This window comes from Sinocyclocheilus anshuiensis, unplaced genomic scaffold, assembly GCF_001515605.1.
Source record: "Sinocyclocheilus anshuiensis isolate Anshui unplaced genomic scaffold, SAMN03320099.WGS_v1.1 scaffold493, whole genome shotgun sequence".
NCBI classification, from domain to species: domain Eukaryota; kingdom Metazoa; phylum Chordata; class Actinopteri; order Cypriniformes; family Cyprinidae; genus Sinocyclocheilus; species Sinocyclocheilus anshuiensis.
Genome location: NW_015537963.1, coordinates 738,199 through 764,944, shown reverse-complemented (window position 1 = coordinate 764,944; position 26,746 = coordinate 738,199). Strand labels below are relative to the sequence as shown.

The 26,746-nt window shown below is 34.7% G+C and overlaps 1 protein-coding gene across 2 annotated transcripts in view; it reads right to left on the bottom strand.

The window, feature by feature from the left end:
* Positions 1 to 26,746, bottom strand: part of LOC107667825 (dedicator of cytokinesis protein 1) — a 288,581-nt gene that overhangs the window by 63,672 nt on the left and 198,163 nt on the right. For both annotated transcript variants that reach the window (XM_016459540.1, XM_016459550.1), the window contains exons 29-30: positions 25,785 to 25,879; positions 60 to 138 (exon numbers count right to left, since the gene is read on the bottom strand). In XM_016459540.1, coding sequence (XP_016315026.1) covers positions 60 to 138; positions 25,785 to 25,879 — 174 coding nt within the window. The remainder of the gene's footprint in view (positions 1 to 59; positions 139 to 25,784; positions 25,880 to 26,746) is intronic.

Sequence of the window (26,746 nt, the reverse complement as noted above, 5' to 3'; positions counted from 1 at the left end):
GGATGGGGACCAAAATCTCCTCGGTTGTTCCAAGCAATATATTAAAAAAAGATTCTCACCTGCAGCTCAAAGTTGGTTTGATCAAGGAACTTCTTGCTGAGTACGGCGGCGTACTGATTGATGGCTCGCAGGAAGACTCTGGAATCAGAGAAAAAAAATCACGTTAGCCACTGTCTGTTCAACGAGAACTAGTGCAAACGACATCACAGCCATACTTTATCCATTCATTTTCATATTTAAATGAGCGTGTTTTTTTCTTAACCACAGTCTGTAGAAAATAAACCATAAACACAGCCAGTTAAACACAGAATAATGTCATTCCTGACACAGAGCTACAGCCACGTTCAGTGTGCGGAGAGAAAGCACAAACTACAGATGATAAATTTAATCAGGTCTTTAACTCCGCCACACTGAGACCACATTAGGAGGATATTAGAGAGACTTAAAAACGTTCTATCCACTTAGTTCAATAAAGGCCGTCGCTAATGAACTGAGAGAGAACAAGAAATCTTTATATACTTCTCTAACTGCGTCACCGCTGAAGAAAAGGAGAAAGAGCGAATGGAGAGGAAGAACAGAAAGGAGAGACTCAAATCACTGCAAAATGACAGTCTGCAATCAAACCGTGATGAACAGACTCAAAGAGCTGAACGTCCAGATCATTTCATACCTGTAATGTGGCATAATTTGAGAAGCAGTCATGTTCACTCACTGGTCTGTACATTTATGTAATGTAGACCTTTTCCTACCATTTCCCAACAGAAAGCAGGAGTCTCAAGACACATAAGATGGAAATAAAGCAAGCAATACATACAGCATGTTTTGTATTAAAAGCTTTTGCTTGCAACAATATAGCAATGAAACTTTTTCTATTGATATATGAGAGTTTTTGATTCAATTATTCAGGGTTGGGGATTTTCAATAAACAATGAAACGCAACACAACATTGAAATAAACACTTATTTAACAGATTATTTACATTACAGATAATTAACATTATTATTATGCAAGACAACATCAACTGAAAAAAAAATTTCAAAGGCAAGATCAATTGGTTCAAGGTTTATATGTAAATAAATAAATAAATAAATGCATTTTACTGAAATTGCATGCATAAGACCAGGAACATGTATTGAAAAATTTAATAGTTTAAAATAAATAAATAAAAGCCCAAATACACTACAATACACTACAAAATAAAATCCAATATAAATAGATTATTTATATTACAGCCAATTTAACATTATTACTGTCCAAGATGATGGACATCAAAAACTAAAGTAATTTTCGAAGCAGAGCAAGTACAATTTGCTGAAAGGTTAAAAGTAAAATCAAAACAAAAAAAACAAACAAATAAATAAATACAATTTAACATTTTTCTTTTAAAATAAAATAAAATAAATAAATATAGGCACTCCTTTTGAATGACACACATAACACCAAGAATATGATTTAAGAAACAAATTGTAATAAATAAATAAATAAATAAAGGCACTCCTTTTAAATAACACATAACACCAAGAACATTATTTAATTAATAGACAAGACTGACAGACAGATAGATGATAGATAGATAGTACTGCAAGATACTACAACATAAAATAATAAATAAATAATATGAACAGATTAGTTATATTATAGCCAGTTAACATTATTACTGTCCAGGATGATGTGAACTGAAAAGGAAAATAATTTCAGAGGAAGAGCAATTAAAATATATATGATGAAAGGCTATGTTAAATAAATAAATACATTAATTAATTTGTTTTAATGAACACCCACATGACAAGGAACGTGTATTAGGAAATTAAATAGTTTAATACATAAAATCAATTTTTATTTCATGTTCAGCTGTTCTGCTAGGTAGTCTAACATTATCAAACTGTCATGTGAAGACACTTGAGAAACACTAGCTGATGCTTCAATATCAAGTGTCAAAAGTCACCAGCTGAAGTAGATCGGACAAGTTTCTTATTATTAATTTCCACCATGAAAGTGCGAGCGGCGATGTTAATGTCTGACCCCTCATGTGTGAGCGTCTGTCAGATGTTTGACATCTCATTAGCGCCACTGGATGTCAGCGACTGAATTGTAAGTCGTCTTAAAAGGCTCTGGCTGTGTAAACGCATCAGAAGCCTTATTAATCATCCTTTAATCTCGAGCGGGGCGGTGCGATACGAGCCGAATGAATTTCTGATTGACTAAGATAAAGAGTGCGAGCGAGCGCTAACATCACGGATCTGGAGGACGTTTGACTCCTGCATTGTAACGGAGAGATGGAGAGTTTCTCATCAGGGCCAACAGATACAATCTGTTTATAATGAGCTGCTGAAAAATGGCTGCTTAATGTGACTGCAGACATTAATAATGCAAGTGAGCTTTACTGAATCAACAGATGGACAGACAGACTGATGACAGACTATAGACTTTAGTCACAGCGGACCGCAGATTTAATCTGACACGCATGACAATGAGGATGTGTATGAAAGCAGCAGTAGCTTCAATATGTTGCATTAGGAAATTATACCCCATTGTTGATACTGTGGTAAATGCATCAGTGCACAGCTATCAAAGTGTAGAACTGCTTTTTATTATTTAAATGTGAGATTGAGCATGAAACAAGCGAAATCTGAAAATAGAGAGCGGGATGTGTCTGTTTTTGGTTTGAACAAAACAAAACAAAACAAAACAAAACATGGTATGGTTTATTTTAGTAATTAACTGGATAATATATACACTTATTTTTTAAAGAATTTAATACTTTTATTCAGAAATTAAGCATTGTATTGATCAAAACTGACAGTAAAGACATTTATAATGTTACAAAAGATATTTTTTAAATAAATGCTGTTTTTTTTAACGTTCTATTCACCAAAGAATCCTGAAAAATATAATGTATCACATTTTCGAAAAAAAATGTGCAGCAGCACAACTATTTTCAACACTGATAATAATCAGAAAGGTTTCTTGAGCAGCAAATCCTCATATTAGAATGATTTCTTTAGACTGGAGTAATGATGATGGAAATTCAGCTTTGATCAAAGGAATAAATTATATTTGACAACATATTCAAATAGAAACCAGTTATTTAAATCAGTAATAGTATTTCACATGTTTTTATAGTATTTTTTAACAAATAAACATTCAGCCTTGATGAGCATTAAGCATGTTCAAAAACATTAAAAAAAACAATCCCCAAAATTTGAATATTGGTGTAATTAATGCATGTTTTATTTATACACAATTAGTTTTCAATGAATAACTTCTGTGTATCATAACATAAACCACTACTGTGATATAAATTCCCTCATCCTCCGTTTTCTCTGTATTATTGTTGTGGAAATGTGAGGCACAATGAGTTTCATAAAAACAGCTTCATTTGTGTGAACCCAGTCATGCCATCTGATCGTAATGCTGAAGTAAAGTGACATTTTAAGTCATTTTTAGCATCAGAAATGAGTGTTTTAGAGCTTCCAAACATGCAGTACAAAACTCTCTATAAAGAAAAGGAAAGAAAACAGAAATGCAGCAGCAGCTCATAACCTACACTGCATTTCATTGATTGAATATTCTATTCCACAGTCAAAAATACATTTTGTGTCAAAATGATAAGATTGCTCAGTGCCGCATCTGCCATTATAACACAAATCACTGGTTAACATCGTCTTCTGGAAGGAAAATAGGTTATAGTTTCCAGAGGTGAACTGTGTGTTTTTTTAAATATAATTTCCATCTCAGTTAAACATGCAGAAACAACTGTAAGTAAGCCAACAGTAAGTGTAATACTGTAGTACTTTGTGGCATTAAACATTGCTCTGTCTGTCCTCAAATGATGCCGCTGAGTGTGTGGATCTACACTATCATTCAAAAGTTTGGAGTCTCTTCTGCTCACCAAGGCTGCATTTATTTGATTAAAAATAAAGTAAAAACTGTAGAATTATGAAATATTATTATTACATTATTACATTTTAAAATAACTCCTTTCTATTTGAATGCATTGCAAAGTGTAATTTTTTTTCTGTGATGCAAAGCTGAATTTTCAGCATCATTACTCCAGTCTTTAGTGTCACATGATCCTTCAGAAATCATTCGAATACACTGATTTGCTGCTCAAGAAACATGTCTGCTATCGTCAATGTTGAAAACAGTTGTTCTGTGGATATTTTTGTCTTTGATGAATAGAAAGTCCAAAAGAACAGCATTTATTTGAAAAAGAAATCTTGTGTCTTTATTGTCACTTTTGATGAATTCAAGGCATCCTTGTTGAAAAAAAGCATCAATTTCTTTCAAAACAAACTGCCCAAAATCTCCAGACGTCATGTTTTACAGCTGCTATTTCACTTACATGAAAATACAATTCTGCTATATCTTCACTAGAACAATCACTTTGGACAAAAACAAACTAAACGGACACAACTGAGATGGAGTCGAGGCTGCAGGATCAGGACAGACTGGTACAGATGAACAGTAGATGTGTTTTCAGTCTGCTGAACACTAAAGATTTACTGCGTCTGTGACCTTACAGAACATCAGGACATGTCATTCTTAATCACATCTGAGACTCAAGCAGAACACCTGGAGAAAAGGTCATACGGGTCACTAAATGACGACCAGTTTTAGTTTTGGCTGAACTATTCCTTTAACTCACAGGACTAATTTACATATATTAAACACAGTTCATGCATTTGCATTATTTTCCATTATGGCTACTTCACAGACACCTGGTGGTTCTCGCACATGCAAAAATAATCATCCTAATGATAGATTGCAAAGATGTTCGGAGTGAATTTTTTTTAGGGATTCCAAGGTTTTTAACTAATAAATTACTGATAAATATATAAATTAATTAAAATATATCACTGAAGTATTTTGCGGAAAACATTTTAAAATAAGTAATAAACAAACAAACAAACACATTACACATTTCTAAAATAACTTAAAAACGAAATAAAACTAAATCCAAAAATATAACAAAATAAATCGAAATAAAATTAATTAAAACAAAACATTACAAAACAAACATAAATAAAAGAAATACAATAATAAACAAAAAAAAAAAACATCACAACAAAAAATATAAAAGTAAAAGAAAATAATACAATAATAAATAAAACAACAAAATAAATCAAAACAAAAATAATAAAATAGGATCAAAAATTAATGGAAACATTCATTATACTGTAGATGTTTGTAAATGACAGGAGTTGATGAAGGAACACTTTCAATAAAATAAATAAACAAACAAACTTAAAATAAAATAAAACAGAACTTAAAACTTCATAAAAATAAAACATCACAACAAAACAAAATACAATAAATAGAATAGAATAAAACTAAATAAAGAAACTAAAAATAAATTCAGACACCTCCATCACAGGTGTCTGTAAATGATAGTACATGATGAAGAAACGCTTTCTTAATGACAAATTTAGGATATTTTTAAATCAAATTCGCATGGGAATTTATACAGAGGTTTAAAGATGGCTTCAAACATGGCTCATCTAATCAATTTCAGTCAAACTTGATCTGTTTCATCAATTCCTTTTGCCTCTATAAATAAACCGGATCAACAAGCCAAGAAAAACACATTCTGTTTGTCTCTAAGACACGAGTAACACTGATGAATGTGGCCGTGCTCTCATACTGATGAACTGCTCTCATTTCAGAAACAGTTTACCCGTTCATCAGACCATCAAAAGGCCAACAACCGTGTAAGACGGTTAAAGACGATTCCTCTAATGCTGCAGCTGCTCAATATAAGGCCGCGAGGTCAAACGAATACCACTTTAATGATTCCTCAGTACATCCCTCGCGCTCTTCCCTTTAATACCACTGATGAGAGAATCAATGCGTGCAGACGCAGCCGTGTGAGCCAAACAAACAGCAGCCGGGCTCTGATCTCCACAAAGCTGTCTGGGATGCAAACAGAGCAAAGACATGCCTCATTTTCATCCCCTCACAATTAAAACCAATCAGTCTGTACACTCGAGCACGGCAGGGCAAACACCAGAAACACCACCAGATTTCACACGCATCGTTCACCGCTGCTGATGAAGATCCAGTCACAGACGTGTGTTTGTGTTGCAGTCAGATCTAATGACTCTGACTGGACTGCTGATCCATGAAACTCAAAAGCAATTCTGCTGCATTAGAGGATTGCAAAAACATCCATTTACTACGTCTTTCTAGCAGCGAGTGCCAGCAAACTGAGGTCATGATGCTGCGATGAACTGCAAACTGAACTTTCCAACATATATAAAAATAAATAAACATAGACATACAAATAAATGTATGAATAAATCTAGCCATAGACATGAAATATATATATATATATATATATATATACAGCGACTCAGGTGTGATAAACCACAGTTTTAACAGGGGGGCAAACACTTCTTCACACAGGGCCATGTAGTTTTGGATTTTGTTTTCCCCTAATAATAAAAACCTTCATTTAAAAACTGCATGTTGTGTTTACTTGTGTTATCTTTGTTAAAAAATTAGTCATTACATATAATAGCTACAATTTCCATAATGAAATTTGTAACAAATCAGTAACAAACTGCTTCGTAAGTAATCTATCCAGCACTATATATTATACATTTGTGTTAATAATAACAATAAATAATTTGTGTATATAATACCACATGTAACCTTCCAAACTTTATGAAAAATAAACCATCAAAGATATATGTCCATACAATGTCAGATTAGGGGTGTGCGATATATATATCGTCTGCGATAATATCGTAATTGTTGTTTTAACGATGTGCGATTTGACATTATCGAGTATTTTGCTAAAACCATTCAAAACATCCCTATAGAGCGCACGCATACATTGCGTGAAGTCTAGACTAGTGCGTGCACATTTCGAGTGCGTTCTTTCACTGCATGATTCAGTCTATTAAAATGCATTTGCATGATTACAAATGTGACACTGAATTCAATAAACAATAAGTTAACTAAGAGACTTACGTTTTTATCGTCTAATTATCGTTATCGATAAAATCCCAGAAAATATCGAGATATAATTTTTTGTCAATATTGCACACCCCTTTGTCAGATGTGACTGTGTTTTAAACAAACAAACGAACAATAAAATGATTAAATATTTAAGAATTTAAAAATAGGTATTATACCATTATTATTTAATAAATTATTATAATACAGTACATAAATGTCTCTGCCTTCTCTCATTGAAAAAAATAAAGACAGAAAGAGAATGATTCTTGGCCCCCGCAGGCCTCCGTATGTGTTATTATGAAGTGTAATCTCAGTTCTCTTTCTAGGATACGGCCCTCATCTTGTGAATTAATCAGCGCTGCATATTTATGCACATGATTTCTCACAGCTTCAGTCCAAACTGGAAATCTGTGCACACGCGGCATGCAGCTGAAACGTCGACCGTTCGTTTCACTCTAATTGAAGAAATCTCCAGCTCAGAGGGATCTGATTAACTTTCCAAAGGTCTACACTTCCTTCTGAACAATCAGAAATTAAACAGTTAAAAAGTTGCAGTTGGCAGACAAAATAAAGAAATAAATCCTGAACAGTCAAAGCAGTCTATCCAAAACTGCTGCTTTGTGCAGTACAGATTCATACATAATTAATTCAATTCCATCCAAATGTATTTGTGTAGCACTTTTCACTGCACAAATCACTCCAAAACAGCTCTACAGAGAATAAAGCTGTAACAAGCCAAAGGTCATTAGACTGAGGAAAAATAGGGCGCTAATACACAAATAAACTATAAACTACATCAATAAACTTTCCAGTTTTCACACTTTTCAAGTCTTTTGTGCATCCAGGCTAAAGATAAAAGAGAGTATGAATGAAGGAATCAATACATAAATAAATGCATAAATTAAAGAATTAATTTCTCACTTTGTTTGTTCCACATAATTTTTTCCCTTTTGTGAATAGAGATAAAGATTAAAAAAAAAATATATAATATATAAATAAATATATATATGAATGAATGAATCGATAAATAAATATAAATGCAAAAATAAATAAACAAACATACATAAATGAATCAATGCATAAATAAATATGAATGAATGAATTCCACAATTTTTGACCAATTATTTTTTTCCACGTTTCCAGTCTTTTGTGAACAGAAATAAATAAATAAATAACACACTTTGTTTGTTCAACATTTCTGAATTTTCCAGACTTCTCCCGTCTTTTGTGAATCCAGGATAAAGATACATACATAAATAAATGCATACATTTATAAGTGATTGAATAAATAAATGAATACATAAATAGATATGAAAGAAAACAAATAAATAAAATCATAAATAAATAAACAAATAAATAAAGCACAAATAAAAGCATAAACAAATAAATAATAAAAATGCATAAACATAAATACACGTTTTGACCAATTACTTTTTCACACTTTCCCAGTGAATTATAAATATATATAAATAAATAAAGAGAAAGAAAGAAGTAGCTGTGTCTACTAATGTCTCCTGTGTGTGTCGTTGAACAGGACTGATGAGAGAACGAGGGAGACGGAGAAGACGATGATTCTAGCGTGAGTCTGGAAGATGAGGTAGTCCTGTCTGAACAGGAAATGAATATTAATAATTAAGAGCGGTGGGAGGCTTTTAGCGAGCAGCTTGATTGCCACTTACAGAGATTTGGCCTGCGCTGAAGCTGCATTTGCAGACGACACAAAGGACAGAGAGTCACTTCCGTCTTCCCACAGAGACTCTACATCACCGCTTCACATTTCTGCTCTGTTTTACAACATCCCTGAGTCACGCTTTCTGTCATCACAGCTATGAATATGTAAACTGATTACTCATGTTAACGGCGTTCAAACATCCGCAGGGAAAACATAACAGACAAAACATGACGGCCGCCAAAATGGAACCGACTCAAATATGTGGTAATGAGTAATAATGATGCCTAAACTAGATTTTTGCATATTCTAAAAGGAAGCGTGAGTGGTGTTTGCCCATAAAAAAAAGAGAAGAAAATCACTTCGGTGGTTGCTATGGTGTTATGATTTCAGGGATTCCATGTTTTTTAAACAAATTACAGATTTTGCCTGGGAAAAAGTATTTAAAAATGTTATTAAATTAAATTAATAAAAAATGTGTGGTTGCTAAGGTGTTCTGAGTGATTCTAGGATATCCATGTTTTTTAACCAATAAATTACTGATTTTTTTCCCTAAACCTTTGTCTGGGAAATTAAATAAATAAATAAATACACATCCATTTATAAATAATTAAAAAATAAAATAAAATAATAAATAAATGTTGAATAAGAATACATGCTACAAGTTACATGCTTAAGTTAATTAACTAAATAACAAAAATAAACATATTATAAAAATAAACAAAAAATAAAATATTCATATTTCTAAATAAAACAATTTCAAAAATAAATGAAAACAAAATATCAAAATAAACCAAAATAAAATAAAGCCTAATAATAATAAAAAACATCATAGCAAAAAAAATTATAAATAAAATAAATAAGAATCAAATAAGAATAAGCATTAGCAAACAGCACTAACTGGTGCTGTTAGTAGGAAATGTTGAATGCAGACAGAACGGAGAGTGTTTCTTTACGTTTAACATCAGCGTTTCACCTGCTGCTCCTCATCCCTCCAGGAGAGCAAATTCTCAGTTTCTTAAATTCACGGTTTTCACTTTCCTTATCTCAGGCAATTTTCTGCTGCAGTGAACACGCGGCACGATGATCCACTGAAGAGCTGCCGATGCTGAAGTCTGCTGCTGTCCTCAGAGACACACGGGGTCTAGCTCTGGGCTCTTTAGAGCATCCGCTCGTGCTGAGGAAAGATGTTCTCCAGAAGGAATATTACAGAGAAACTGTTTACTGCACAAAAACCCTGGGGACGGCCGTAGTAAGGACTAACGCAATGCATCATGGGAAGTACAGGAACAGCCAATTATTCCCACATGACTACCACAGACAGACAAACCGATTGGTTGAGCTGATTTCAAAGATACTGTAAGATGGCAATAAACACACATGCTATATTGTTTCATACTGCTATGTTGCTATGAATCATAAAAGCTCTAAAAAACCTTAGACTAACTACAACACTTGGTAAAAAACTATCTTGATTATTAATGTTAACTGTTAATCTCCAACTGATATTTTCATCATATTGCTGTAGCATAAAAGCAACGAACAACAGATAAGATAGGTTTTATTATTTACACACTTTTCCAGCTTTATATGAATTCTGGATGGATGGATGGATGGATGGATAGATAGATTGATAGATAGATACAATGTCAAATAAAGGAAAAAAATCATTAAATAAAAATAATTAAAAACAAGTAATAAAGAAAGAAATCATGAATAAAAATATCTAAAATAAAGTAAAACAATAAAATAAGAAAAAATAAAATACACCAAAAACTGCAGCGAGGCTTTAAATGAATTCTAACTAGATGATATTAAATCAAATGTGACTTTTGCTATTATTCAGTATGTGTTGCTTGCTCTAAAAAAGTAGTTGAATGCAAAAAAAAACAAAAAAAAAGAAATAAATTTAATACAAAACTTTAAAACCAAACCAAAAACTCAACACTATACTATGTACTATGCCACTGCATCATTAATAAATAATATTCATGAGTGAAGCCGGAGAAGTTTAGTAAAGTTCCTACACTGCTGGTTTCCAGCCAGCTCTCTAAAGCTTAAAAAAACAACACTTGCTAAATGGTCCCTGGTGTGGTGTCAGCGGTGGAGTGGGTGTGCGGGATAGCTGCATGGGTCAGAACGGCACACGGGATAAAACCCTTCCTAAAGTGATTACAGTAAACCCATTAGAGAGCCAGAGCGCAGCGCCGTTCCCCTCACACATCCACACTAATCCACAGCACCTTGTGCACTACATAGGGCGCTATTTTCTCTCATTCTCAGTCCTCAATTGAAAACGGCACACAAAGACGTTCAGATTTGAGTGATGGAAAAATATAAATAATACAAGCTGCCTGTGCGATTCTGAATCCTAAATAGCGCTAAAAGGTCGTTCTGAACTTCTGCTAAATTTAAGCTTTTGGAAACCTCATCACGGCACATTATTAAGTCAATCATGAAGAATTTGTCATCATCATACGAATAAGCTCGTTCTGTCTGATTAACGACTAAAATTATGCATTTCTCAGCCTTCATTTATTCGTAGCATGACGCTATCAGGAAATCTGCGCACTCCTGCTGGATGATCTGCACGCTCTTCTAGCTTTAATGCTAATGAGAGTTTATCACACAATCACGCTGCTAATTGAGTTCAGAAAGCAGCCGCGATAGCCATCAGCATCCATTAACATGCTAGAATAAATAGACTATTTGTGCTTAAAGATAAAGCAAGGTCAAACCTCCAATGCCAGACCGATTCATCAAATAATATCACTGCAATTTAGCTTTTGTGATCTGATAAATAATTATTTTTCAAGCATAAAAGAAAGATCTCCCTCAGAATTCATCATCTGACTGATAGAATCCAAATGTCACATGCTGCCGTTCAATCATCATGCTAGCGATTCAGTTAGCACTATTCATAAAGATGGTCAGGCTGGTCAACCTAAACCTGATTAGGCCTATACAAAGCGTGCTTAAGATCGACTAGTTAACTAGCAGTTTAGACCAGGGGTTTTCAAACTGGGGTCCAAGGAAAGAAAAAAAAAAGTTACACTTTATTTTATGGTGCCCTTGTTACAGTGTAATTATACATTTAACTACTGGGTGATATTAATTAACTACATGTACTTACTATATGGTTAGGGTTATGATTAGGGTTTGGCTTAGGGTTACTTGCATGTAATTATGCATAATTTCCTGTTATTATAGTAGTATGTACATGTGACATATGTAACAAGGACACCTTAAAATAAAGTGTTACCAAAAAAAAAAGTAAAATAAATCAATAAAAAGTACAAAAAAACAGCAACAACGTAATAATAGCGTAATAACAACAACGTAATAATAATCTATCTATCTATCTATCACTACAGAACTATAGTGAGTACAACAAAATAATATTAAAATATATTATTATATATTGTTATAAAAATAATAATGTAATACTAAATATTTTCCAAAAACATATTTTACACAATTATACTATTATAAAAAAGTATATTAAATATATTAAAAAGTCATAATTTTTCACGGTATAAATTGTATTAATATTTATACTTTTTCCACAGTATAAATTGGATAAAATTAAAGTCCTATTTTCTGAAAATTATTCAAACTAATCTTTAAAGGTGAGTATATAATGACTGAATTTTCATTTTCAAGGGTCTATTTCTTTAAGCTCAAAAATAGAGAAAACCCAACTTTAATCTAAATCTAAATAAAAGAAAAAAGAAAATCAGAGAAGACTGCGAAACTCACGCGCAGAAAGTCAAATGGCATCTGGGAAATAATTAAACAGGAATCTGCACTACTTCAGTGAAGCATTAAATAAGTAAGAACAAACATGAAATAATCAACATCCCACACTCATCTGATATCAGTGCCAGCTCTTCATATCAAACATGCTGCTATAATTAAACTGACCGCTGAGAATCACACAGCAGCACAGAGTATTTCCATCTTTCTTTAAGGGTGACTTCCTTCTTTAACCTTTAGTGACTCATCTGAAAATGCTCTCTAAATGAATTCCCAACGTCTGGTTTCAAGGCCCGAGACCCGACGTGCTCCCTCTCACTCTGAAATACCACATAAAATAAAGCACTAAATGACAACACGACCTTTACCTGAACGACAGAGCCATCATATGCATTTCTGAGGTCACCAATCCCAGATAGAGGTCCAACACTCACAAAAAAGCTACAAACTTGAACTTTGATATCATCACTGTATGCATCTGAAAGCAGCTGAGCAAATACAGCAGAACAGAAGGGCAAAATGTGACTAGCGGTAAAAGTGAGCAAAACTAAACAACACCAGACACCGCAAAGCATTACAGCACTGCTGTTTTTCATAATCATTGCAATCACTCATGATTAAGTTCAGTGATTCAAACAAACTATTAACTCAAAGTGTTCAACTCTTTTCATTTAGATCAGTAAACAACCAATGCACTGGATAGCTGGCCAATCAGAGCACACCTCGCTTTTCAGAACGATGAGCTTTGTAAAGATCAATGCATTTCAGAAAGGCGGGGTAGAGAGGAGCAACAATAATGTAGGGTATGTGTAAAATAATGTGTTTTTTGAACCGTGTAAACACATTGCATTACACCACATTCACACAAAGTAATGTAATGTTATTTTCAGCATCATCATATGACCCCTTTGACTTTCCTGAGGTAAATGCAACGTTAAGAGACATATAGTTCACAAGCGGTTTTATTTAACGTCTTTCTTTCATTTGAAACGCTGATTGAGTGATTACAGTATATGAGACGTGATACATTACAGTAAATTATACTGTACCTTTCAACATACCTTCTGATGTTCATTCTTGTTTATTTTGAGCAATGACTCGTATTAAAGCGGAAGAGACTAGCACTGCGCTACCGCTTGAACTGAAGTGGCTACAGCCATCTTTCGCAACACATTTAAGAGCGCCAAAACTGCATTTATTGTTTGAACTTTGTGATAAATTGTACAGGATTTGAAAGCTCAGTCTTTTTGTTTCTTATCAGAAGCAACAAAGGACAAAGATCTTTGCGATTATTGGATAGGAAATGCGCTACAAATGATGCTTCCTGAAGGGAAAACCACAGATCTGGCAACCCTGGCTTGAACTACAGGTGGTTCATAGGGTCAAAAATAGAACCTGCTTTAACGGCACAGCATTAATGCGTAATTATTGCTTTTACCTGGACAGCCCTAAATTCGACCCAAGAAACATTTGCAAGTTGCAGTCTGACACGTTTATCCGCAGACATGACTGCATGTGTTTGATAGTGTGCTGAACTTCAGTTCACTCTTCCACTGACGCTCCACCTCTCTGACTGAGACCTTACACAACGTCTCTGGAGGAGAAGCTCTGGATTATGGATAATTGGGCTCAAAGGAACGAGCGCCGAGACTCCATCACACATCCCAACTTGTCATCAAGACAAAGTCGCCGTGTAATTATCCTAAAAATTTAAGTAGAGCTCATAATTAAATCTGCCGCACCTTTTAAGTTACCCAGGAGTTACAGCTAATTCTACGAACACTGTGGAGTCCAGCAAAACAAACCCAACACATGACACTGTGAAAAAATATTAGCATGTGGCTAAGCAAACAAAGCAATATTCTAATAAGAAATTGATAATAATCATGTTTCTTGAGCAGCAAATCAGCATATTAGAATGATTTCTGAAGGATCATTTGACACTGAAGACCGTTTTTCCAGTATTTTTGGTTAAATAAATGCAGCAGAAAATACTTTAAAAACGTAAAAAATCTAGATTGATCAATGTAATTAAAAAAAAACAAAAAAAACTTAGAGCTAATGATTACTGTTGCATATGAGCTTCATGTTAATATGAAACGTATTATTCTCAAGTGCTTGTATGCAGTCATTATGGGTGCATTATTGAGGGGGGGAAAAAAAGAAGAAAGAAATGGTGCATGCTATTTCACCATGAACCTAACACAGTTTGAGATGTTGAACTTGAGAGAAAAAGCTTTTAAAATTAATTTCATATTGTTCTTTAATGCATATGACATTTGATACTCATGTAGAATGTAAAAATGATGGTGTTCTCTTCTGGTTAGGAAAACGAGAAAAGCACGTAATTGTGTGATTGGTGTGAACTGTAGCCGTTTGGAACAGTTTTCCCAGAACGAAAAACGAGAATAAGGGCAAATAAAATAACAAAACATGAATGGATTGTCTGCTTTTTCAATTCATGAGTGCATTATAGGATTACAGGCTGACTAATATTAACATCCTCATTAATATTCCCTGCATAATTATCAGAGCTGAATAAATTCTAAATTGATAAATTAAATTGATCAGTTCCATGTGCAGGGCTCTACAGTGCGACCATTTCAGTCGCATTTGCGACTGAAAACTACTGCGTGCGACTATGAAAACATATTTAGGAGCACCAGTGCGACTGACCCGATCAGCATCATACTTGTGATTGTGATCACTGACAGTGGCGGCTCGTGGGTTTTAAAATAGAGGAGGCACACTAATTGTATTGGTCTGGGATCCCTGCCGATTATTATTATTATTATTATTATTTGCTTAACCACTTTAAAATGGCTTTTTGGTTGCTTTTAGTCAGAAAACGTAAAGAAAACGACATAATTACAGCAAGATAATATAACTTCACTTACCTGGCCTATCACTTGAAGCAAACATCCAGCCCCGACTGCTGTAGCCTATATCCAGCTTAGGCGGTTTTCCCTAAATTTGTATATATACTGTTTGAATGACAGCTTAGTAAATCTGTTGGCAATCAAATATTCAATATCGCTACTCGTCACAAGTACTTGGTACATTATCAGCGCAGCGGCAGACGTTCAAACTAATATCACGTAATTTACGTCTCTGTGATGATTGGTTGATATCAGAAGGAGGCTAGCCTCCCTTGCGAGGGTTCTTTTCTCAACACTCCTCAGCGCTGAAAGTGAACACTCGATGCTGATTGGCTACTTTTTGTTACCAACGGAGGCACGAGAGCTCACCGCTCCCCCAGCCTCCCCCTCCCCTTCTATATCACCTAGCGGTTGTAATTACATCAGCAGATTCGGCACATTCGCGATAAATTTACAAATAGGGGAGCTTCAAATGTTTCTACGTGTTTTTGCAGCGTTGAGTAATGTATCACAGACATATCTCATGAATCTTTTCATAAGCAAAGTGTAGACAGGGTGTAAATAAGAGATTCATTGTGCAGGGTAGAGAGCTTCGTTGATTATAAATGTGAGCTCGGGATGAGCTAAGATGAGTGACAGCTTTTAATGATTTTTAAGGGAGTTTGTAAATGTGATACTGATTTAACACAACAGTTAAATAAACAAGAAGTTAATATTAAGTGACTTACATTGTCTGACTATAACACTATTGTCTGATTTTGCTCTATTTCATCGTCGAAAATAGCTTCAAAAATTTATGGATTTAATTGCACTCATGCCACCTCTGATCCTCATTAAATGTCTGAAAATACACCTACAAGCCACTTTTGTGTTCTTCTGTGCTACCTCTGTACAAATTAATTTTAATACTGATTTCATTTGATTAGTAACTTATTCTTCTTATTCTACTTGTTCTTATTCTATGGTTTTATCTAGAATTTGTAAAAGCTTATAAAATATATATATATTTTTTAATTTGACATAAAAGATGACATACTTTTAATAAAGATAGAAAAATGCCATTACAAAGGTAAAAACAAAATTCTACTGTAAATCACTTTAAGGAGTCAAATATCACCTCGTAATGGGAAGGCTATTTTTTTTATCAAATTTTGGTGCTCCTAAATTTTTGACTGTGCTCCTAAATTTTTTAAGTTAGGAGCACAAGCGCTCCTAAAAAGAAAAATAAGCGTAGAGCCCTGATGTGACAGTCATTCATAAAAGCAATTAATTACAACCATTCCAGTCATTCCTATAGGTATCTAAAGCTGAAGAAAATGTCATTTCTTTAGTGAATTTGGCCTTTACTTTACAAACACACCTACTGAGAATATTTCTGTATGAATATGGCTTATTCATACATGTCCAGTGATCTCTTATAGCACTGCAAAGTAGATCAGCAATCCATTGGTTGACAGAAAAGAGCATAAGTGATGTTGTAGCTCAGATGCTGCATTGCAGAGAGACTGAGCGCTGCTGTCAGTGGAACTGATCTGTCCAGCTGTTGGTTTACTATCACTGGCATACTACAGTCTACATACACTACTGTCCACAGATTCACAGACTCCACTCCAAAACATACTGAGCTGCCCTGATGTCAACTACCTACATAGGGAGCATGCTAACAGACTCAGAAGTGACATCATGCATACAGCAACAGACTTCAACAGAGTTTGATGCTAGCATGTGTGCGATGTTAACATACTCAATAGATTGAAAAAGTGCAGCGGAACACAACAGAAGGCTTGAGGCCTGAGACACATTTTTAAAACTAATAAACTACACACCCTAGCAACAGCATAGCAACACTCTAGAAACTCTATAGCAACTGTAAAAACACTCAAAACACCAACTGCATAGAAACCCTACAAACACATAGTAACTAGTAACTAGCCCTAGTAACTGCGTAGCAACACTCTTAAACAAACAAACCACCTTAGCAACTGCATAGAAACATTCTAAAACTCGAAAAACCCTAGCAACGGCATAGCAACACTCTAGAAACTCTATAGCAACTGTAAAAACACTCAAAACACCAACTGCATAGAAACAATCTACAAACACATAAAACACTCCGGCAACACCCTAGCAACACACTAAAGCACTCAAAACCCTAGTAACTGCGTAGCAACACTCTTAAACAAACAAACCACTTTAGCAACTGGATAGAAACGCTCTAAAACTCGAAAAACCATAGCAACTGCAAAGCAACACTATAAAACAGCCTAGAAACACCCTAAAAACTCAAAACACTTTAGCAGCTGCATAGCAACGCTGTAAAACAGCCTAGAAACACCCTAAAAACTCAAAACACCTTAGCAACTGCATAGCAACACTGTAAAACAACCTAAAAACACCCTAAAAACTCAAAACACCTTAGCAACTGTGCAGCAACACTCAAAACACCCTAAAAACTTGAAACACCATAACAACTTCATAGCAACACTGTAAAACACCCTAGAAACAGCCTAAAAACTCAAAACACCTTAGCAACTGCATAGCAACACAGTAAAACACCCTAAAAACTCTTAGCAACTGCGTAGCTATGAACACTCTAAAACAACATAGAAACTTGAAACACCTTAGCAACTGCATAGCAACACTGTAAAACCCAAAACACCCTAAAAACTTGAAACACCTTGACAACTGCACGTCAACACTGTAAACACCCTAGAAACACCTGAAAAATGCAAAACACCTTAGCAACTGCATAGCTAGCAACACTGTAAAGCAACATAGAAACTTGAAACACCTTAGTAACTGCATAGCAACACTGTAAAACCCAAAACACCCTAAAGACTTGAAACACCTTAACAACTGCATAGCAACACTGTAAGACACCCTAGAAACACCCTAAAAACTTGAAACACCTAAACAACGGCATAGCAACACTGTAAAACACCCTAGAAACACCCTAAACACCCAAAACACCTTAGCAACTGCATAGGAACACTCTAAAACACTAAAAAGAACAATCAAAACACACTAAAACCGTAAAACACCTTAACGACTGCATAGCAACACTCTAAAAACACACAAAACACCCTAGCAATGGGCACACAGCAACACTCTAAAACACTCAAAACCCACTAGCAACATTCTAAAACACTCCAAACCTTCTAAAAAAAATTAAACAATAAAAACACCTTAGCAACCACATAGCACACTATAAAAACACTCAAAAGCATCATAGCAACTGCATAGCAACACTCAAAACACCCTAGTCCTGTGGTGGCTAGTTCTGCATGGACAAACACAGGCATAAGCACAGCAACAAACACAACAAAAGGCTGGTCAATAGGCGAGTAACTAAGTTTTAGACTATTTACTCACCAAAAGCAATTCTGATTGTCATTTGGAAGAGTGCATTTGAGAATAATAAGGCTCAAAGCCAGAGAGCCGATAGAGGTGTTTCAGGGAAAGATTAAGAATCACACAGAGGAGGGAACACAGATTACGGCTGATAACCATCAGAGCTTTGAAAACAAAACACGACCCGCTGAGATTAGAGGGGCTTTTTGATACCGCAGATGTTTTGATACGCGAGAATGCCAAATAAGTGAGCCTGGAGACAATCTGAGAGACCTGAAGCCTGAAGGGTTAATGTGATCCACAGCTGGAGATGTCAAAGGTGTGAGCTGGTTTGGAGGTGTTTGGCCCGGCTGATGGAGAAGCACTTCACACTGCCAGAGCTCTCCGGCTCATAAGATTGGCATCTAAGCCATTACACCTCAGAGCCTTTCAATCACTACAAGTGAATAACTTCAGCACCCGACCACACAGAAGATAAACGCCACAACAAAATACAAGCAACACTTACTCAAGCATGAGAGAGAGAGCGCTGGAAGCATATTCTGTGTGTGTGAATGCAGACGCTTCCAGCTACACAGGATCGATTTCATGCATCAATGCACTCAGAAATGCATCAGCTTTGCATGTTCGCCTGATTGTGCTGTAATTTTGTGTGAAAATGAAATAATTCTACATTTGTCTGTTTGGGAGTTGTGCAGGGCTTTCACTGCTCATTCAGGGCCAGAGAGAGAGAGCAAAACAATGACACTGATGTCACGCTGGCAAGGCCAGTTTTAGTGATGTGCCTGTAAACATGAATGAGCCTGGGAGAAACTGATGATCAGGATCACGAGGTCAAACAAACACTCCTCTTCTGTTTTCAGCTCATCAATAAACACTTCTCATTTCAGAGTAACTAGTGCTGTGTGCTCTGCATGCTTCTCACTGGCAAATAACATTTATTTATTTATTTTTTTAAATATATTCTTATTAAAAGAACAGAAATAAAATGTGATAAACTAAAAAATTTTGGCAATGTTTTTCTGTTTGTGATTCAGAGTTGGTCTAGACTAAAAAACAAAAGAAAAGATCAAAAGCAATGATGAAAATAAATAAGTAAAAAAAAACAAAAATTAAATAAAAGTACCAGAGTTTAGGAAAACGTTGATCAAACAAACCTCAACAAAGTGACTACACCAAAAGCTGTAGTGTGAAAATACTAGGGTTATTATAAAAAATAAACAAATAATAAATAAAATTAATTATACATCATTACTTGAAAAAAAAAAAAAAAAAGCAAAACAAAATATAAGAAGCCCTTAAACTTATTTTATTCCTAGTACTAAAATAACTAAAAACTGATAAAAATGCATAAAAAAAGAATAAAAATGACAAAAACATAAAATCTAAAATGAAAATGAAAACAGAAAATATAAAAATAAAATCTAATTCAAAATACTAAAAACTATAATAATACATGATATAAATAATACTAAAATAAATGAAGACAAGGGTTCATTACAAGACACATCTACTGTATTGCAATAAAACTACTTTAATCTGTGACAAAACCTTTTATTGATTTTACAACTGGGGCATTTCAAGGAACATCTCATTCAAACCACGTGATTCACTCATTCAAACAGGTCAACCCTGAATCACGCCGAGAACGGAGCACCTTGAGGGACCTTTTGCATTCTTTGTTTGTTTCTTTTGAGAAAGTTCATTCTGAATCACAAGAGGCCTGCAACAACAGCAAGCAGCGAGCGAACAACAAATGCCATCATGTGCAAATTGAGTCACACTGGCTGAATGGAGAGCAGCTCTCAGCCTGAGAAAGGTCACGCTCACCAAACTACACCGAGAGACTGAGAAACAAAAGCGAGATCAGCTCCTATCAGAAAGACATGATGTCCTCCGGCAGCACGAGGAGAAGTAGCCCAACCGTTTTATAATCAGATGAAATGCTGACACCACAAAAGCCGATCTCTGGAGGTAAAAATCACAAACTTTATGAGACTTTATGCAGGGCAGAGACGTGCTCTTAATAATGCATTGCTAACTTTTACAGCGAAACCACACTCATAAAAACTGCAGTTTACAACGAAAGCACCTCCAGCTCTCCAGAGAACGAGATTTAATCTAACGAGTTTTTTGAAATACAAAACTATACTGAGCTACAATGTTTTTTTCTCTCACCACGAGGAAAACACATATAGAGGGAATTACAAAAAAATAAAATAAAATAAAAATCACACAACTTTAGCACACTTTACTGTACAAAACTCTGCGTCTTATAGACACAATGTAGTCCAAATTCAAACAAAATAAATCAATAAATTCATAAAATATACATTAAATTATGCACAATTATTTTATTATATAACATTAAACTAAACAATTTTCATTATTTTATATTATAATTTAAAATATTTTATTCTTATTCTTTTTATTTAGCAAGGAGGCATTTATATATATATTTTAATTTATGTGTGTTTTAGTATATAGACATGTTGTAATCTTCCTTTTATACAGCAAGTATGCATTAATGTGGGATTAAGATGGATGCTGAAAATTTTGCTTTGCCATTACAGGAATAAAATACATTACAAAAGAAAAAAATTGCAAAAATATTCCAAATTATTACTGTATTTTTGATCAAATAAATGCATGCTGGGCATTAGGGACTTTCAGAAACAAATCTTACCGACTTCAAACTTTTGAAAGGTAGTGTATTCTAAATAAATATTAATAAAAATAAATGAATAAACAAACACACACACACACACACACACACACACATATTTCTATTAATATAATGTGAATTTTATGGGTGTGACTGTGGCATTGCCTGATTTGCATAATTACTATAATTAACTGGGTGCTAAAACAACACTGTCAGCAGGTGCAGTTCATTCCTAACGAGAGAAGTGTTGGAGAGATGACAGGTTTTGGGATAAAAATATGTTCGAAACTTGCAGAATCACATTTCAGAGTAACCTGAGACACTTTTCTGAAACAAAGCTCAAACACATATCAAAGATTGCAGCTCAAACGTCAACTGATTTTAAAATTAATTCAGAGTTGGCATAGTTAATCCAGACGGGAAACGAGAGAGCTTGTGATGTGTGAAGACGGCACAAAAAAATTACTATGCATAGAAGTAAAGATATATGGAAAACTGATTATACACTAAATGTACATGAACAAAGCAATGTGCACAAACGCTCGAAAACCACATCCATATTTGCACCATAAATCTGAAATCCACACTTTAACATTATAATAATGTGACTGGTAGATTTTGTAATTTCACACAGTTGTCAGTATCACACCTGTAATAATAGGACTCTTCTCTAACACATCCAGCCACTTTATTAACAAAAGTGTTGATTCACCTGGATAAACACAAACACATGCACATCACGAGAAATCTAATCTAGCATTGTCCATTATCTGAGTGCAGGTGTCTTCATTCCACATCACCTGCATTCTGTGATGAATGTGACTGAAGGTGTTAATCACCTTCGGGAAGAAATAGAAACACTATTTCTGTTGCATTAGACTGATTCCCGGCAGTCCACAGTACAGGCCTGTTCATTACGAGCATGTATGAACACCACGACAAGACGCTACAACAAAACAAAAAGCATCCCCTGAACCCGCTCATATAGCCTGTGAACATTCACTGTATGACAAAGTGCCATATTTTTCAGTCAATTTTACAGTTTCTTTTTTTTTTTTTTTGTACATGCCGTTTAATATCCAAACACCCAGAATAAATCAGTTATAGCATAAATATAAGGTTTTGTAGACAAATGCCGCTCAGGGTATGATGACCAATAATATTCTAAATTTAAAAATATTAGTTGATTAAATTTAAATTTATTTATAATATCAATTTATTTATAAAATTTATTGGAATTTCATGTAACTATTTAATAAAAAATAAAAAAAATCAGATTTTCACCTGTGAATCAAGTTACTGCGTCTCATTGCTCTCAGCGTGAAAAGGGAGTCAATTTAAGGCTTTGTAGACAAATGTGACCCTGGACCACAAAACCAGTCATAAGGGTCAATTTTTTTAAATTGAGATGTATACACCATCTCAAAGCTGAATAAATAAGCTTTACATTGATGCATGGTTTGTTAGGATCGGACAATATTTGGCTGAGATACAACTATTTGAAAATCTGTAATCTGAGGGTGCAAAAAATCTAAATATTGAGAAAATCATATTTAAAGTTGTCCAAATGAAGTTCTTAGCAATGCATATTACTAATCAAAAATGAAGTTTTGATATATTTACGGTAGGGAATTTACAAAATATCTCCATGGAACATGATCCTAACTTAATATCTTAATGATTTTTGGCATAAAAGTAAAATCAATAATTTTGACCTATACAATGTTTTTTTGGCTATTGCTACAAATATACCCCAGCAACTTAAGACTGCTTTTGTGGTCCAGGGTCACAAATAAGGTATAACATGAACAACAGTATTCTAATTTTTTAAATATTAACTGAAATGAATTTAAATTAAACCAGTATTTAATCTAAGATAATATAATCTAATATAATTTATTATAATTTAATCAAATTATTAATTTAAAACTTGCAAAAATTAAATTAAATTAAATTAAATTAAATTAAATTAAATCCTGTTGGTGTTAAAAGGCAGGCAATTTAAGGCTTTGTAGGCAAATATTGCTCAGGGTATTACACAAAGAATTCTATTTCAAATGTAAAAATATTAGTTAATTGAAGTTAATTTTAAATCAAACTAGAACTTAATTAAATTTTAATTCAAACTTAATTTCATTAAAAAAAAACAATGTAACAATTGTATTATTTTATGAAAAATATCATATTTAATTAAAAAAAATACTGCTTAGTGTATGACATGAACAATTCTAATTTTAATTTTAAAATATTAGTTAAGTTAACTCATTAATAATATTGAAATGAAATGAGATGATTTTCACCTGTGAATGGAGTTGCTGTGTCACATTGCTGTCAGTGTGAAAATGGAGCCAGTGAGCAGCAGGGCACACCAAACCAAGGTTATTATAGTTTTGCATTTTTAAATTCGTTTTATTTTAATATCGTTTTCAAATTTGCAATAAAATTTAGTTTAGTTTTTATTAGTTTCATTAATAATTTTGTTAGTTTTAGTTTAATTTTTATTTTGTGAACACATTTCTATTTAGTTTTTATATAGGGCTATGTTCTTTTCATTTATGAAGATTTAAGTATGTAGTTTATGCACATTTGTTCAAAACAGCCTGGCAGATTGTTCACAAGATGTGGGCAAAAGTTTGTATTGTATACAGGAAGGATGTGCGTTCTTATCATTCTTCTGTTGCGCTGCTTGTCTATTTTTCTTCAATGCACCAACTTAAATGCCTATTTTGGTTTGATTGCTTGTGTCGTATGAGAAAATAAATAATTTTGCCTTACTGATGCAGTAGCCTATCCATATATTTTTCCGCCACGGGGTGAGAACGTAATGATTACGAAAACGATTATTTATTTTTGATAATTATTATTTTATTTCAGTTAGTTTTGCAATAACGGTTGTTCGTTTCGTTTCGTTTTAGTTTTTCATTTATTTTGATTTTTTTATTTTATTTCAGTTTACGAAAATGTTTTTTGACCAGTCGTTTTCGTCTTAGTTTTAGTTTTCGTTTATGAAAATAACCTTGCACCAAACAAGTGCTTATCCGCCTCCATCAGTGCGTTACAGAGAGGATGACTGTACATTGTTTTCCCGCGGTCTCATGCACCTGTTGACTCCACTTTCCCACACCTGCGGGTGGAGGGTCTTCCATCAGCGCTCTGGCACGCAGGTGGCTGCTGCCAGACTCTATGAATTCCAATACGAAAGCCTGACCCCCGACCTCTGCGCCAATCAAATCCAAAACACAAATCCAACACAATCCCAGCAGCATTGCTCCACAGCAGAGGAATACATCAGGAATGTGTCAGTCACACGGAGAAGCCTGTATCATACAGTATGTCTACAATACTGGCACAGATAGATGGGAAAATAACTCAGAACTTTACAGAAGATCTTATTTGTTTGAACATCAGAACTTCTCATCACCTTCGCGCATCTGAAGATCAGCACTTTATTTCCAACAGCAGATCACAGATTTTTAGTGCATTCATTGCTATGTCCTCAACAAGACACACGGTTTGAGGCATCATTCACGTAAGTTAGGCGGCAAAAATAATTGGTATAAGAATAATTATGAGAAATAAGAAAGAAATCCTACCTGCTTAGTGCTGGGTAGATTACTTACAAATTGTAGTCAGATACTGATTACAAATTACATGACAAAAATTGTAGTTAGTAACGTAATCCATTACAGAACACGTACTTAATATTTGGAATTACATGTAATCAGTAACTACCCAGCACTGTTCTGCCTCAATATAAACATGACAATTACGCTGTGAAACAAGCAAACGGTTGCTTCAGATCAGGGACTCTCAGAAAACTCTCCAAGTCTGCAACAGGAAACTCAGGTCTGACTTCCTGCTGGCTGTGAAAGAGCGCTAAACCTTCATCTTCACAGTCACGCTGGACGCGGTTTGGCAGAGGAGTTGAGAATAGCATGAATAAAACAAAACACACACACACACACACACACAGAGAGAGATTCATAATTCATGGCTTTCATTTCAGCAGCCGCCACACTTCTGATAGAGCGAGAACAGAGCGAATTCACGCAGGTGCACATGGAAATGCTACATGCCCAACACACACACTAACTGATGTTGCACTGATGGGAAAAAAAAAATATTCGCAAACACATTCTTGGCCATTTCTGACTGCTGTTTCTAAGCAACAGCAGCATGTGTTGAGGGAGAGAGAGTTAATGTAAGCGATGCTCCCTCTACACGACTGCACATTTCTGATGTTACTCCAGCGCAAAACGAAAAACAGAAAATCAGCTCAACTAAGCAAGAAGAAACTTGCTAAATGAATGAACAGCATTTCAACTAGTTCATTTAAGTCAACATCAAACCTCACCGGCAACCCATTTTACTTGCAGAAAACAGTGCTGACAAACAACATCACAGACTGCTTTCTGCTCTGGCGATTAAAGGGTCTGACCAATAGAAACACAGCATTATAGGGAACACTAGTTAGCAAACAGTACTGAGCACATCTACTTACTTATTCTGCATCATGTTCATTATGACCCAGTCGGCAGGATACACGTTCTTCCCAATGAGATCCTTAAACATGATAAACGTCTCCATGAGGAAATCCTAAAGAAGAGTCAGTAGTAGTGATATGATGCACCTAATGTCAACTTGATTGATGGCTTTGACCTTTGTGACCTTTCCCCCTCCCCCACGCAGCCCCTCCCCCACATAGTGACCGCCCACATTGCCACCACCCACATTGTGTTGCTAAAACTCCCGAGAAGGAATGGGATGAACAATAAACAGAATAAATAAACAACTTTAACAGATTCTCTCTCTCACCCTCTCTCTTTCACTCTCTCACACACACACGCACACGTTTCTTTGCACTGAGCAATTTACTTACACAAGCCTGTTTACACTATTCACACGACAGGGCAGCTTACTTCATCTGAACATACAAAATGTACATTTAGTATTTATTATTACATTTGTTTGCCTCTCTGTGCCCACATACTGTATTTTGATGCAGCTAAATTCTCAATAAAACGGTTTTCATTTATATATTTTACTGTTTCTGTTGTCAGACAACCGAATTAATATGAAATAGTGACTGAAATGCGACCCATTAAGACTACATAACCAGCTCTCCCTTTCAAGATGTTAATCTGCACAAAAATCATGATTTATAATCGAGCCGTTGTCTGATAAAATCAAATAGGCTACACATAAGATAAAGACAATAGCTGTGCTGTGATTTCGGCTATACTTGCATGTAAAATTGGAGAAGCAACATATCTGTTTTAACTGAAAGCGCTGCTCCTCTCAGCCACTCGCTGAACAGAGCAGACGCTGAGAGAGGTGTGCGCGCAGCGGGAAAGAGAGACCTCACGCTCGCGCGGCAATACCAACCTATGAAGGTAGAATGACGTCAAAAAGATTTGCATACGCAGGGTAAGAGTTGTGGAAGTGTACATAAGACTGTAAGCG